This window comes from Arachis ipaensis, chromosome B10 (assembly GCF_059453495.1).
Source record: "Arachis ipaensis isolate K30076 ecotype BB chromosome B10, ASM5945349v1, whole genome shotgun sequence".
Taxonomy (NCBI): Eukaryota; Viridiplantae; Streptophyta; class Magnoliopsida; order Fabales; family Fabaceae; genus Arachis; species Arachis ipaensis.
The window spans coordinates 96,064,503-96,081,347 of NC_142435.1; the positions used below are offsets into that span (position 1 = coordinate 96,064,503).

Here is a 16,845-nt window from a genome sequence, read left to right on the forward strand (position 1 = left end):
CAGTACTTCTGGCTGCATATCCAACACTTCTGCTGGCACTTCATCTCCATCAATATTTCATATTAAAAATGACTTTTATATTTAAGAAACAGTCTGTGCATTTGATTTGCGAAAAATAGTTGGATATTACTTTTAAGGTTGATGAAAAAAACGAAACAAAATTCAATTTTCATACCTCTTTTTTATTGTTTTAAAAAATTTCGGTCATTCACAAGAGAGAAAGGATAAACTAACAAAATTCACGGGATGATAACGACAAAAATATTCTTAAATTATTATAAAACGTGACAAAAATAATTTTTTTATTATAAGTGACAAGCGATTTTTATATGTATTTTATCCAAAAATTTGTACGAATATGTAGATAATTATTTAGATAATACATACAAAAAATTGAATAAAAATTCGATTTCTATAATTTTTTAAAGATATTCTTAGTCATTGATTAAAAAAAATCTACTTAACACAAAGTCATTAAATTTTAAAAATAAAATTATCTTATTTTTTTAGTCATATTTACAAAAACTTCTAATGAACTTTTTGAAAACATATTTAATATTAAATATTTTTATTGTATTTCAAAATATTTTAAAAATATTTTTGTCATTAACAAAAATTAGGAGTATTGTTACCGGTATACTAAAAAATCAGAAGTAATTTTGATAGTTTATCCAAAAGAAGTTCACAAAACATTTGATATGAAAATTTTAAATTTGTAAAGATGAAAAACTCACTTCTTTTAATAATATTTAAAAAAATCACATCAAAATTGAATTATTAAAATCTCGAAGAATATATAACTAATATTGTTATTTTTTTTGTTAATGTTCTGAATTTATCATTTTCTTAACGTATCAATTTTAAAAAAAAAGCTCTTGAGCTCAATAATTTTTAATATTTTTAGTCATTATTTGATCGGTATAAATATTAAATTATTTTTAAAAAATATGAATACAAATTATATTAATTTATATGTGTAAAATTAATAAATATGAGTATAAATTATATATTTTTTGTATATAAAATATACGTAAATATGGGTATAAATTATTATCAATTAGACTAAAAATAATAATATTTTGTTGACGATTTAGCATTGCTTAGATTGAATATTATTTAGATAGTTTAAGGCCAAATTATTCAACTTTTAAATTTTCAGGAGATAGAAGTCAATTGGCTTGATCCGCAACAAGGTGCAGGATTCAACGGTTACCACACAAAATACATCAGAACACGACCTCCAAACAACTAACCAACAGTTCAGTTGTGTTTGTGTTGCTGAATCTGCTGAGAACTTTAAATCTATTTTCTTATGCTTTTATCAAGACTGAGCAATTATGGCACTCTCAGCATTGAGTCTTGGCCCTTCAAACCTTAACCCCTTTTCATATTCCATATTCAAGTCTCTCAAGCTCCCTCCTTTCTTGCAAACTCAGAAGGTTGGTTCAACGTACATCTATTCTTTTTCATGTGATGTATATGATGATGACAAGTATTCAGGGGTCATGACAGGTGAAGATAGGGCCTCTGAGTGTGTCTCCGATGGGGTTTGGAACATGGGCATGGGGCAATCAACTTCTTTGGGGTTATCAAGAATCCATGGATAACGAGCTTCAACAAGTGTTCAATATTGCTCTGGAGAATGGTGTCAATCTATTTGACACTGCTGATTCTTATGGCACTGGAAGCTTAAATGGCCAGAGCGAGAAGCTTCTTGGAAGGTTCATCCGAAATTTTCAAGGTTCATCACATATTTTCCTTTTTCAATTTCAATTTCATTTCGTACATGGCTTTGCGGTTTTGTTGAGTAATCAATTATTCAGAACAAAAAGGGAGTGGCAGTGACAGTGACATAGTAATTGCTACAAAGTTTGCAGCATATCCATGGCGCCTTACGCCAGGCCAGTTTGTGAATGCTTGCAGGTATTCTTTGCTGTGTTTAGGTTTTAGGGTACAAAATCGAAAATTAAATGAACTGAATTTTCACTTTTCAGGGCATCACTAGAAAGGATGCAAATTGAGCAAATTGGGATAGGTCAACTACATTGGTCAACTGCAAATTATGCCCCTTTTCAGGAATTGGCGCTTTGGGATGGCTTAGTGACAATGTATGATAAGGTTACAATAATATTATGTTTAATTTAATCCATGCTATTTAGACATTGAATTCAATGGTTAAATTTTCAATAACAAAAATTGCTGCACTCATTAACTATGGTGCCATTTAGGGTTTAGTTAAAGCTGTTGGAGTAAGCAATTATGGACCAAAGCAGCTTTTGAAGATACATGATTATTTGAAAAAGTGTGGAGTCCCTTTATGTTCTGCCCAGGTATGCAGTCATCCATTATACCTTGTTTTAAGGCCAAAAATACTCGAGTTTTGTGGTTGTCAAATGAACACCTACTTTGAATATAACCATAATTTTGAACATTGAAGGTGCAATTTTCTTTGCTAAGCATGGGGGAAGATCAACTGGAGATAAAGAGCATATGTGATTCACTGGGTATTCAATTGATTGCTTATAGTCCCTTAGGACTTGGAATGCTCACTGGGAAATACTCACCTTCCACACTTCCAACTGGCCCAAGGTGGGTTCATAAGAGATTTTAACAAATAGTTCAAAAATTTGACATAAGAGATTAACCAGTATCCTAATGAATTCTTAGTACCTTTGTTATTTATGGTATTTTACAGGGGGTTGCTATTTAAGCAAATACTTCCAGGCCTAGATCCTTTATTAAGTTCCTTGAGAGACATTGCAAACAAAAGGCGCAAAACCATGTCACAAGTAATCTCTTTCCCTTTCACTTTTGTTGCATTCTATTACTAATTTTCTATTTGTTACATGCTCCCTTGGTTAGTTTTTATGCGACTTTTTATACTTGTTCTGTGTTTGGATACACTATCTGAAGATACCAAAAAAATAACTTGTACAAATAAAATTAAAATTGCTGTTGCTTCATTATCAGGATCTATAAGTGAGTAAGTTTGTTTAGTTATAGAGTTTGTTATAACTAAAGTTTACTTAGTCTAAATCTGTTTTGCTACCTGTAATTGGACTGCATTAGGCTCAATTGCAGTGAGAATTACTCTCTGTATATATAGGATATCAGTGTATCATGTGACCAGTGAATGAAATCATAATTTCTCTAATTCATTCACTTTCTTGCAATGCATGTTTTCTCCAATTTTCTTTCTCTATTTCATTCTTCTGCTGCGCTTGAAGCTCTTTGAGCTGAATTCATGTCATTGTTGAATATAGTTCATATCTGGTTTGTTGTCATGGGTACCAAGAGTCTGAAGATCATCATTCTTGTTCCTTGATCCTTTCCAATTTTTTTTTCTCTTCTCTTCCTTCAGATTCAATCAAATTTGATCCTTCTTTTCTTCATCATCATGTCCTCACACTCTCAGACTCATCATCATCCAAAAAAAGCATATCATCAATTGCAGATAAATTGGTTGATAATAATTTTAACACCTGGAGGCATCAGGTCCTACTCACAATCCAAAGTCTTAGCTTAGAAGATCATCTTTATGCATCAAAGATTCCTGAACAATTTCAAGATGCTTCAAAAAAGATGAAAAGAAAAACTGAAGATTATAAACCATGGAAGCTTGATGATCTTACTCTTTGTACATGGCTGCTTGCATCATTTCTTTGAGGTATGGAATACCCTCAATGTGGGAAACCACACCTTAAAAGCTAACTGATAAGGGGAAAGAACTACTCTCCTTATATACAACATCAAGCATCCCATACTACTCGAGGTGGAACTTTGAGCACCCCATAATACCCAAGTCTCTAACAATACACGACGTCCACGGCGGCTTCACTCTATCGACACTGACCCAACGGTAGCCACCTTGCTACCATCTATCAGTATTCGGTATTCACCTTAATCCAGCCTATAGGTAGCCCTTTTCATGGCGCCGACAACCACGCTCTGATACCATTGTTAAGTATCTAAGGAAAGTGGGAAACCACACCTGAAAAGCTAGCTGATAAGGGGGAAGAACCATTCTCCTTATATACAACATCAAACATCCCATACTACTAGATGTTGGATTTTGAGCACCCCATAATACCCAAGTCCCTAACAGTTTACTTGAAGAGTATACAGTTTTTATCACATCTATGCTGTCAAGATTGGGATCCTACAAAGTTCCTGAAGTTGAAGCCTTTAGACGGAGGAAAATCGTCGATTCGGAATTTTCACAAAAATAATCTCGTCGAAGTAAAGATTCAAACCAACAATTAAGTTTAATTTGTTTGTCACTTAAGTCAAACCAATAAAAACCGAGAGTATTTAAATTTCGGGATGTCTCTAAAAGGAATTGCAGGAAAGTGTGCATGTTATTGGTTATGAGAAAATAGGAATAATGATGGCAATAGACAAGAAATGTAAAAAGTAAGAAAGTAAAGAAGCAAATAATAACTAAATACCAAAAGCAATTAAACTAAAACAATTAAAGACACCAACTAAGAAAGGTCTTAACAAGGGTTCAGAGTTGAAATTCTTATCCTCATTATCATCCTCAATTGTGATGGTAAGTGAATTTTGCTCTCACTTAGTTATCCTCTAACAATTCAAGGAAAGTCAAGTGAGCAAAATTAACTCTAATCTACAAGTCCTAGTCAATTCCTAGTGAAGGACTAGATTTAGTGGAATTCAAGCTAACTAGCAACATTCACTTACCAATCAACACTAGATTTTGATAATTCAAGAGTCTCCAAGTTACCAACCCAAGTCAAGAATAAAAAATTCTACTCTAAAATTGAAAGAGGCATTTTATTAAACACTTAATATGCATAAAAGGAAAAATAGTATAAATTGCAATAATGATAAAAATCTATAACTATCAATTGCAAGGAAATAATAACAATCATTCAAACAAACATCAAAAGAATATAAAATATCAAAATTGCATTAAAGAAACTCCAAATTAACAAAGGTTAATTAAGATAAAGAGTATTAAAATAAAGAGAGTGAAACTAAATTAAAACAAGAATCAAATTCTAAACTAAGGAGAGATTTAAATCTAAAACCTTAATTCCTAGAGAGAGGAGAGAATCTAACTTAAAACATGCTAAAAGATAACTAAAATTGATTGTGTGTATTCTTGGAATGTTTTCCCCTTGAAAGAGGTTCAATTCAGCTTCTGGGCATCTCAAATTGGGCCAAAAGGCCCCATAAATCGTGAGTCACGTGACTTTTTAATGAAGTCACGCGTCCAGACTTGTGTCTATGCACACATTAGTGTGTGCATGTCCTTTGTTTCTTCATGTGTTCTCCCATTTTGCATGCTTTCCTTCCACTTTTTCCAAGTCATTCTTACCTAATTGACCTGAAATCACTGCATCGAATGGAATAAAAGTGGAATTAAATTGATCAAATTAAGCACAAAAAAGCATGTTTTCACATTTAGGTGCAATTTAGGGAGGAATCACAAAAGTATGCTATTCAAACGAATAAATGCGAGTTTATGTGATGAAATTCACTCAATTCAAGCCAAAATTTATCATCAAATATGGATTCATCACCTTTCTCAAAGCCTTTGATGATATGATAGAAAGGTATAAAAAACCCCAAGGTGGCATACCTATGGCTAATCTTGTTCAAGCATTGATGGAAGATTTTCCAAAATTCGGCAAGTGCACAGTGAATTGGTTATCGTTCCCACAAGAATTAATGGATTAAGCAAGAAATGGTTAACTGGTTATTCTAGTTAGATAATTGAAAACTTGATTTGAGATGATTTGAATACCAAAACAGCAATTTAAATGAAAGCAACAGTAATTCAGTAGAAAAAGTGATACGATTAAAGGGTTGACTTGTTTGAACTCCAACGTTATCAGTAGCTTTTCTCTTAAAAATTGCATCAATTTTACTTTGCTTTCTCATCATAAAATGTTCTAGTTTCTTTTTACCTGGAAAAAAAAATTCAAATAATTATATACTCACATGAATAAACAAAGTCTAAATATTTTTTATTAATTAAACATCAATAACAAATTAACAATATTTTTGCATTAAGTCACTATCAATTTCGCTAAAAAAAAAATCTATTAGGCGTACAGCATCAATGGAATAGAACTCAGTGGTATTTGCTCACAGTGGCATTTGCTCAAAAACTACTAGGCGTACAGCATCAATGGAATCCAATCCATATGACCGTATCAATAGTTAAATGGTATAGAATACAACAATTTTATACATTTATGACCCAAGTTACCCAACATTTATAAAAGTAATAATTTTATTGTTAAAGTTATTTAAAAATAACAGTAGATGTTTAACTATTAAAAATAGTTTGATAATTGTTGAAAATTAAAAGATCATTGTTAATTTTCCATCTGCTGTAGACTGTAGAATGTGAATCTAAATCTAAATGAAAATTAAATTAAATAGTGGCAAGCTTTAAACAAACATGTTTACTTAGGCTATGCACAGAGATATATCAACAAGAACAATAGAGTGCATAGTAACTGTTTAAGATATATAATCTCTAAGTCTAAGAAATTTAAAATTTAAAATATATAATAAAAAAGTGTTTAGCATATTGTACCTTGTACCGTTGTGACACTTGACAATGGAGGGCGTGGCTATCAGGCTATGGCTTCAAAAGAATACTAAAAGTCAGAAAGGAATAAGGGAAGAAAGATAATGTAAACTTGTAGTGTTTACTGTTTAGCCAGTTTAGGGATTTAAAAAAAGTTTAAAAATCATTAAATTTTATTGGGTTGGACTTCTTAAATTTTACTACTAGTTTTTTTTTTTTAAAAAAGCTAGGGGGCCTTGCCTGGCGTGGGTCACGTGGGACGCCTTGGAGGCTTGAAGGAGCTTGGGCGTGTGTCACATGGGACGCTTTCGAAGCTGGGAGGAGAGTGGGACAGTGGGTTGCTGGATTTTAGCCTAGCGTGCCTCGCTTGGAACGCCCTTGAACGGTGGAAGAGAATGGGCATGAGGGATGTGAGTTACGTGGGATGCCTTTGAAGCTGGGATGAAGGTGGTGTGAATGGCGTGGCACGCCTTCTATGGGGGAGAAGGATTGACATGAAGCAAGTGCCACGCCTTTGATGCACCCAACCTTGCTATCTCTCTGGATTTTGGCCTAGCGTGTTGGTGGCGTGAAGCAAGTGACACACCATGTCTCTACTTGCTTTCTTCTTCTCTGTTCTTCCTTTTCCTCTATTTTTTCCTTCCTCTCTTAGCTTGCTTATTCTTTGTTCTTCAATAATCTCCTGCAAAACAGAAAGCACAAGACATTTAAAGTATATTGACCAAAGTACAATAAATTTAGAGAAGAATCACTAACTTTATTAAGATAATTAACTAGAAAACTACTAAAAGATGCACATGCATCAAGCACCCACGCCGTTCAACTATCAACCTGAAAGAGGAGTTTTTGGCTGAAGTGGTAGAGGTGGTAGGTTCAATTGTGGAGGTCATTTTTCTTCTCAAACCATAGGCCTCAGTGCCAATTATGTGGTCGCCAAGGCCATGTTCAAATATGCTTCCATAGATTTGAACCAAACTTTCAAGTTTTTGGAAATGGTTCACAAATTCAGCAAGCTTCTATTCCGACTCTACCACATAACCACCACCACCACCATCACAATTTCATCAACCTCGTGCCTACTTCAATTTTTCCCAAAATTACCAAGAATCAGTGTGGTATCCTGATTCTGGAGCCAGCCACCATGTCACACCTGATTCACTAAACTTGCTGAATTCAACACCATCAACACATGAGTCAGAACAATTATTTGTAGGTAATGGCTAAGGTATGTGAATCTTTGCTCAAGGCTCTTCAATTTTGTATGATAAAAATAAGAAAATCAGTTTCTTGCTAACTAATTTACTGCATGTCCCTCAAATTACTCAAAATCTCGAGTGTGTTTCAATTTGCTTTAGATAATTATGTATGTTTTGAGTTTTGGCCTTATGATTGTATTGTACGTGATCAAGATACTCGAGAAATTCTTCTCCAAGGCAAGGCTAGTGATAGAATATATTCCTTTCATGGTCTGCTTGTTCCTGCACCTTGTGATTCTCTAGATACAAATCCTTGTAATACTTTTGTTTCTTGTAATGAAAGTAGTCTTGCTTTGTCTGATAAAACTGCTCTTTTAGCACAAAGCAACAAAGATATAACAATTGACCTTTGGCATAAACGTTTAGGTCATAGCTCAATACAAACTGTTCTTTCTGTTTTAAAGAAGTGTGTTGTTCCTGTTAAGTTTGATTCTTCTCTAGCTAATGTGTGTGAATTTTGCACTATGGAAAAAATGCATCAATTACCTTTTCAAAAACCTGAATCTGTCTATTATGCTCCTTTAGATCTTGTTTATGCTGATATTTGGGGTCCCTCTCCTATGTTGTCTAGAAATGGCTATAGATATTACCTTTCATTTGTTGATGCTCACACTAAATTTATCACCATTTTTCTCTTGACTAATAAATAAAGGCTTTACAAGCTCTTCAAAACTATAAAATGTTTATGGAAACACAAATTGGACTGAAATTGAAAGCTATACAAACTGATAAAGGAATGGAGTTTATGTTTAATTCCTTTACTCAATTTCTTACTACTAATGGTATTATGCATAGGAAGTCATATCCCTATATACACCAACAACAAGGTGGTATAAAAAGGAGACATAGACACATTACTGAAGTTGGATTGTCCTGATTAGCTATTGCAGCCCTTCCAATGTCTTTTTGGAAAGATTCTTTACTTCTACTATCTATATTATTAATAGGTTACCAAGTTCTGTTTTAAAGAATAAATCACCTTATAAGATGCTGTTTGGTAGAATTCCAGATTATTGTTATTTGAAAATATTTGGTTGTGCATGTTTTCTCTATCTTAGGCCATATAATATGGTCAAGTTTGCTTTCAAATCTGAAAAATGTATGTTTCTTGGTTATGATAACAACTATAGAGGTTATAAATGCATGACAAAAGAAGTTAAGATACACTACTCGACATGATATATTTGATGAAACAGACTTTCCATATAATTCTTTATTTCCATATAATTCTTACACCTCACCAAGCAATGTGTAGACTTTTACTTTTACAAATCCCTCTTCCTCTATTAAAGCTACAGCACAACCTCCACCAACCTCTATTAAATCCTCACCATCTCAGACACATCAAAATCAAAGTTCTCTAGTAACCATTGATCATCAAGCAATTGATCATATTGACCCTCCAAGGCTCCAACACATACTACATCCAGCCATGACCCTATACCCATTTCAGGTCTTGAAATATGCTTACCTTTTGATTCTACATCTCAACATAATGTGCAACACACTACAAACACTCAAAGTATGATCACAAGGTCAAAATAAAAAAATCCAAAACCTCAAGCTTTGATTCCTTCTACTTCAGTCTCATATGATTTGACTCAATATACCAAAAAATGTCAAATAATCCCTCCAATGCCCTCACTGGAAGTGGACTATGGATGTTGAATTTCAAGCTCTTTCAAGACGCAAAACATGGGATTTGGTGGATCCTCCATAAATAAAACTGTTATAGGGTCAAAATGGGTCTTTGCAATTAAAAGAGATCCTTTAGGCAATATAGTCAAATACAAAGCAAGATTTGTTGCCAAAAGATTTCTTCAAATTGAAGACATAGACTACAGTCAAATATATAGCCCTGTAGTGCCTACTATAGTTCGAATTGTCATCACCATTGCATTTTCTCTTGGTTGGATTCTAAGGCAGTTCGATTTTGACAATGCCTTCCTAAATGACAATCTAGAAGAAGTTTTTATGACTCAACTTGGTAATGACTCAAAGATTTGTAAACTTAGAAAGGCAATTTATGGATTGAAACAATCTCCAAGTGTTTGGTTCAAATGATATTGTTGTAACTTGGCAAGTTGAGTTATTTCCCTGGTTTAGAGTTTTCTTATCTGACCTTAAAAGATAGGCCCTGGAGAGCCGACGTCCACGGCGGCGGCTTCACTCTATCGACACTGACCCAACAGTAGCCACCTTGCTACCATCTATCAGTCCAGCCTATAGGTAGTCCTTTCCATGGCGCCGACAACCACATTTTGATACCATTGTTAAGTATCTAAGGAAAGTGGGAAACCACACCTTAAAAGCTAGCTGTTAAAGGGGAAGAACCACTCTCCTTATATACAACATCAAGCATCTCATACTACTCGATGTGGGACTTTGAGCACCCATAATACCCAAGTCCCTAACAATATGTCAAAGAATTGCTTAGCGAAGCAAAGATGGATACTGTCAACCGTATGCCCCTATGGTTTTCTCATTAAAATTGACTTTTATTAGTGTTGATCATTTCGAGAACCCCAAACAATCTAGAGAAATTGTTCGAGCTCTTCAATATTTGACAATTTCAAGACCTAACCTTGCCTCTGCAGTGAACAAAGTTTCTTAATTCATGCACTCTCCCACTATTGAGCATTGGAAGGTTGTGAAACGGTTACTCAGATATGTTGCAGGTACAGTTCATTCAAGATTAAAGTTTAACAAATGCACTGATTTGAGACTTCTTGCATTTACATATTCAAAGTGAGCAGGAGACTTGGAAGGTCGAAAATATATTACTGGCTACTGTGTGTACTTAGGGAATAACTTAGTGTCATGGAAAAGCAATAAACAAGCTAAAGTGAGTAGGAGTAGCACCGAGGTTGAATATCAAGCAATGACAGCAGCTCAATTTGAACTTATATCAATCCTGCAACTTCTTACACAACTCAGACCATTTATTGCAATAATCAAAGTGCTTGTCTATTGGCAGCTTATCTTATTCTACATACAAAGTGTAAACGAGATTGATCTTTATTGCTTTAGGGACATGGTCAACAATAAAGAACTCTATGTTGGCCACATTCCTTCATCTGATTAAATAGGAGACATTTTTACTAAACCTCTTTCTGCACCTCTCTTTCACAAGTTTAGAGACAAACTTAGAGTAGTTACCACAACTACAACAAAGTTTGAGGGATCTATAAGTAAGTTAGTTAAGTTAGTTATAGAGTTTGTTATAACTAGAGTTGACTTAGTCTAAATCTGTTTTGCTAGCTGTAATTGGACTGCATCAGGCTCAATTGCAGTGAGCATTACTCTTTGTATATATAGGATATTAATGTATCATGTGAATAGTGAATGCAATCATAATATTCATGGGTTAAGTACTATTTTGGTCCTTAAAGTTGAGCGTGAAAATCAAAACCGTCCCTCATCTAATTTTTGATTTAGAATTGTCCTTAACGTTTTTTTTTGTATTAAAATCGTCCTTTTAATTTTTTTTTGACAAAAATACCCTCACCACTACCAACACAATTATCTCCTCCACCACCACCACCACCAACACCAACACCACTAAGAACACCAAACAACAGCAACTTCTTCCATTAACAAATTAAAAATACAATAACAAAAACCAGATTCAACAAAACCAACAACAATTCAGAAATCAAAAACAGAACAAAATCAATCAACAGCAATTCAGAAATCAAAACAAGAACAAAACCAACAATGATTCAACAAATCAAATCAGATTCAACAAATCAAGCAGAAGAAGCAAAAGACAAAGCAGAAACAGAGATCGAAGCAAGAAGCCGACGACGACGAGGAGGTCACGGCGGCAACAACGAGGGCGAGGCGGCGACGACGAGGGAGAGGAGGAGGAGCAAAAACGGCTCGACGAGCAGGGCGAGGCGCGAGGGTATGGCGGCGGCGCGAGGGCGAGGAGCGGCGTCGGCGAGGAGCGACGAGGAGTGGCGACGGCGAGGACCCCTTCTCTCCCCCCCTCCTACCTGTTTCCCCCCCCCCCCCCTTTCTTTCTCTCCCCACTCCCCGTTTCTCTGTATCCCTTTCTCTCCTTTCTTTCGGCGACGGCGACAGCGACGACAGCTCCAAGCTTCGCCAGCGCCATTCCCTTCCCCCCTCCCTTCCCCCTCCCCCTCCCCCTCCGGATACCCTTTTCTTCCCCCCCTCCCACGCGTTTTCTTCCCCCCCCCCCCCCCCAAACACGCGTTTTCTTTTTTCTTTTTTTAATTTTATAACTTTTATTATTAAAATAGAAATAGGGGTAATTTAGGAATAACAAAAATTTTATTAAAAAGGACGATTTTAATACAAAAAAAAAAACGTTAAGGACGATTATAAATCGAAAATTAGATGAGGGACGGTTTCGATTTTCACACTTAACTTTAGGGACCAAAACAATACTTAACCCTAATATTCATTCACTTTCTTGCAATGCACGTTTTCTCCAATTCTCTTTCTCTGTTTCATTCTTCTGATGTGCTTGAAGCTCTGAGTTGAATTAATGTCATTGAATATAGTTCATATCTGGTTTGTTGCCTGGATCAACAACCATACCAAACAGCGTTTATTGTTGTGTTATAAATGCCGTGTTCCCCCACGCAACTTCATTTAAAAGCTTTCTAAATGCCCTCTAGGGTCTCTAGAAAACCACCGAACAAGTTTTCTTGTCTTCTTAATTATGGTGTGTATGACAAGGCAAATGACAATGCTGACCAAGTTTGTGCCACATCACATGTTTTAGTTATCTAATGCTGCTGCGGTTTTACCATGTTAGGTCGCCATAAACTGGTGCATATGTAAAGACACAATTCCAATTCCGGGAGTGAAGACAATAAAGCAAGTAAAAGAGAACTTGGGTGCTCTTGGTTGGCGCTTATCTTCGGAAGAGGTGCTTCAGTTGGAGTATGCAGCGCAGGAATCACCTCGCAAGATGATCCAGAACATTTTCCTAACCAGGTATACTTATCAATATTAATGATCATAAGATTAGATATTAAAAACGCAGATAAAATAAATCTAAGTTGTATGAAAATATCAAATGGTCTTGACGTTTGGCTTGGCTTTCATAACAGATAATATCTGCAGCGGATGCCTCTATACTAGGCATATTTCAAGCTACGTAATTCATCATTGTTTATTATCCATATAATGAAGTGAAGGATTCGGCAAAGATGACCACTTTGAATGCAATGGCAACAATATTCAATATTCACCATTTGCACGTGTAGTGTGATGAATTAATACCATAACGCCTCAACATAATTTTGAACAAGTCATCTTTCGCTTCACTAAAACATTTGTTACCTAAGATAATTACCGAGTTAGTGCCACATAAATTTTTCATTCCAGCATAAGATAGAAAAGATTACGCATGCGATCCAACGTAATAATAGAGCCAGAATAGTGTTATGATTATCCGAGTAAATTAGTAGCTCATAGCTCGTAACTGGCAAGAAGCTACCATAACACAAGTAAATTATAAAATATGAGAATCCGATAATGTGGGCTGTGGACATGTTTTATTATCATAAAGCATGTCTCATCACATGGAACTGAAGCACCAATGATGGCAACACACTCAACCCGAATAACAAAATCTTTCAAAAAAACGTAACTGCCAGGACACTTTTCAACACATTCCCCATAATACTAAAACGCTAATGAAATTGGTTGCAATCAGAACAGTTTACTTGATCTTCTTCTTTGGCCTCAGCTACAATAGAAATACAAAATTAATGACTAAATAATAGATAAAAAATACCATGCAAATTAGATTTTCTGATTTTGTAAGCAGTACCTGGTTGCTGTGCCCGCACTTCTTTTTCCTGCAGTTGACAGCACGAGGGTGCAAACGTGCATAACACCTGCAAAGCACAATATCACCATTTAGGCAAAGTAGAGCAAATGTAGCAATAGTCCCAAATTTAAATGTTACAAACCAACCCAGGTTATTCTAGTCATCAATAATAAACAAACCAATTCAAGTTAATCTAGTCATCAATATAGGGTTAGCAATTATGCTATTAACCAGTTACTAAATGCAGGTTGATCAATAAATCAGTTAAACTCATAATTTCTGAAAAGAATCCATTGATAACGTTATTATTCTATCAGTACAAATTATAACAGCTATAATACCAGTACAAATTATAACAGCTATAATACCAGTAAATGGTCATCCAAATTGGTCACCAAAATTTTTCTAAATCAAATTCTTCCTTCAAAGATTTTAAATTGGATATTTATCATCTGAAAGAAGGCACTAACTTCAGGCAGTTTCATCAACCACCACATAGTAAGCACTAGTAGCTATCAAGAAAAAATGAACTAATCAAATTTTGTGAAGCAACAGTGCTACAAGGCCAATGCAATTTATTGTTTTTGGCTAGCAATAAGCCAACAATAGTTAAAAGTGTTTGCTAAAAGAAATGGTGTTGGGCTGTTGGCCTAAAGATGTTGGCGTTCTGGTTAAAAGTGCTTGCTAATATAAATTAAAATTGCCGGCCATTAAACTTTTCTTTTTTGTGAAGTACTACTTCCATAATGAACAATGTAAAACTTTTAACAAACAAGATTGTAGTGTTTGAACTTACTTGCGGCAGATCATCTTATCCTGATTGTATTTCCTGGCCAATGCCATCAAAGATGGCTCAATAATTCCACCACGAAGCCTCAAAACAAGATGCAATGTCGACTCTGCAAGACAATGATAACTGATCCAATAAGACTCGAAATCTAAACCATCATTATTCTACGCACTTCACCAGATTCAACATCCTCATTGGACAGGAATAAAGTAAAGCATCTTGCCTAATACACATTTCCTAAAACACATTTCATACTGAATTAATTATTTCCATCATCCATTTTCCAACTTCGCAAGTTCTCACAATCTCACATTTCATACATTATTCGTCCGAAATATAGTTTCAACAAATCAATTAAAAGTAGGCATGAATTTCCTTTCTGTTTTTAAATTCCGAGAATTACGATGTCGAAATGGCCAGACTAACCCTTTTGAATGTTGTAATCGGCGAGTGTACGGCCATCCTCAAGCTGCTTTCCGGCGAAGATCAACCTCTGCTGGTCCGGCGGAATCCCTGACACAGCCAGGAGTAAAAATTAGAATCAATGTTTGTGGTTATCTTTTGTGATGCAAACAAGATAACCGATATGAAAAAGGGGGAAAAATTAAACCTTCCTTGTCCTGAATCTTGGCCTTGACGTTATCGATGGTGTCACTAGATTCCACCTCCAGGGTGATGGTCTTCCCCGTTAGGGTTTTCACGAAGATCTGCATCTTTCTTTGTTCTCTACCTCTCTCTTTCTCCCCCCTCACAAAACCCCGGTTAGTTTTGGGGTTTCTGCGTACTTTACGATATATAGGGGTCGGATTTTTACGATTAGGGTTTCTCAGATAACGCTTTGACTGGTAACCCGTTTTTCTTATTCCCACACCAATTTCTTTGTTTGCCTTTATTATTTGTCAACTCAAAAGATTTAGATGCTCATAAAAAAATTTTTTTAAAAGATATTATGGATAAAAATTCTTGAATAATTTTAATATTTGAGGAGTTTATCAATTACTTTATTGAAATTCATTTTCAATAAGCATAATATCAAAGTGGCCATCAGAATTAGATAAAAAAAAAATTTTAAGATAGTAATTTGATTGCAATAAAAAGAGTTTGCTTACAATTACTGTAACAGGAATATAAAAGCAATAAAACATAAAATAGGAAAATTTTTAAGAAATTGATAATAGCATGCTTTAGAGATAAAGTCTTCAGATAAAAGGAAAAGAAAAAGTCTTCTTATATCTTCATCTTCAATGGCTATTATAATCCACGTGAATTAATCGAGCACTTGACTCCTCTCTTATCTGTGCTTTTGTCATCAACCGAACCAACCATTCTAAGGGTTGCAGCGTGTAATCCCTAGATATCAAATCTCAAAAATCAATTTGACGTCGCTGATTTCTACTCCTTGTAAATTCTGACGCGAGATTCATTGCCTGGGCTAGAATTTTCCCAGGTTCTTTTATGATTCCTTCGAACACCAAGGAGTTGTGATCCAACCATATACCCCAAAGAAGGTAAGCTATTCGAATCATGTTCAATCTGGCCTCACTTCCAGTTGTCACCGTTGCCACAACATCGATCCACCATTGCCATGGTTGAAGAAGGTTGTTCCTGGGAAGCGCACTTGCCATTGGGGAGTTGTTCCAGATTCCTGCAATTTCTGGACAAAAAATCAGCATATGCAGGGCTGATTCTGGAGCGGCAGAGCATCGAGGACAACGCGGGTCTACCTGAGGTATGTGCTCATGAAGCTTTTCCTTCACCACTAATCCGTTGTGAATTAATTTTCAGATAAAAATTCTAATTTTTGGCTGAGTGTTAGTCTTTCAAATGGCTTTCCAGATCCCCTTTTCTCTGAATCGTTCATGGAGTATCACTGAAGTTGGATGGAAAAAGAGATATGCAATATTGTAGCCAGATTTTACAGAGTACTCACCGGAGCTAGTATGTATCCATATTAGTTTGTCTGTACCTTCTTCAATCTTTGTTTGGCATATTTTGGAACTGATTTTACTGTTGAAAATTGCATTGATTTTGTCCCGGTCCCATTTTTCGGAGGCATCCATCAGTTGTTTAAACCATAGCAATTGTTGGTTACCCGGCTCATTTGGTGGAATTCGGAATTCATCTCCAAACCAAGGTTCTTCCCATATCTTTACCATCCATTGCCGAGAGACTGCCCATTTCACGCCCTTTTCTAGTACATTTCTTCCTTCCAAGAGACTCTGCCACGCCCAAGATGGTCTACTCCCTTTTTTAGCTTCAAGAAATGAGGTAAGCCTATAATATTTATTTTTAAAGACTTTGTAGAATAGAGAATTTGGCTTGGTTAATAATCTCCACCCCTGTTTTTCTAACATCGCTAGATTGAAAGCTTTTAGGTCTCTGAATCCCAAACTACCTTCCTGTTTATCTCTGCTTACCGTATCCC

At 35.3% G+C, this 16,845-nt stretch overlaps 2 protein-coding genes across 2 annotated transcripts; one reads left to right on the forward strand and one right to left on the reverse strand.

Moving 5' to 3' along the window:
• Nucleotides 1-1,138: 1,138 nt before the first annotated feature.
• PLR1 (NAD(P)-linked oxidoreductase superfamily protein) lies at nt 1,139-13,105 on the forward strand. The gene is made up of 9 exons (XM_088508776.1): nt 1,139-1,439; nt 1,513-1,741; nt 1,824-1,923; nt 1,995-2,118; nt 2,229-2,330; nt 2,438-2,589; nt 2,696-2,789; nt 12,608-12,789; nt 12,906-13,105. Exons 1-9 carry the CDS (start codon nt 1,338-1,340, stop codon nt 12,907-12,909), a joined length of 1,089 nt encoding a protein of 362 aa, XP_088364902.1. The 5' UTR covers nt 1,139-1,337; the 3' UTR covers nt 12,910-13,105.
• Nucleotides 13,106-13,245: 140 nt separating this feature from the next.
• On the reverse strand, nt 13,246-15,319 carry LOC107622328 (ubiquitin-ribosomal protein eL40 fusion protein). The gene is made up of 5 exons (XM_016324185.3): nt 15,031-15,319; nt 14,847-14,933; nt 14,427-14,529; nt 13,631-13,697; nt 13,246-13,546 (listed from the first exon to the last, which is right to left on the reverse strand). Exons 1-5 carry the CDS (start codon nt 15,131-15,133, stop codon nt 13,520-13,522), a joined length of 387 nt encoding a protein of 128 aa, XP_016179671.1. The 5' UTR covers nt 15,134-15,319; the 3' UTR covers nt 13,246-13,519.
• Nucleotides 15,320-16,845: the final 1,526 nt, after the last annotated feature.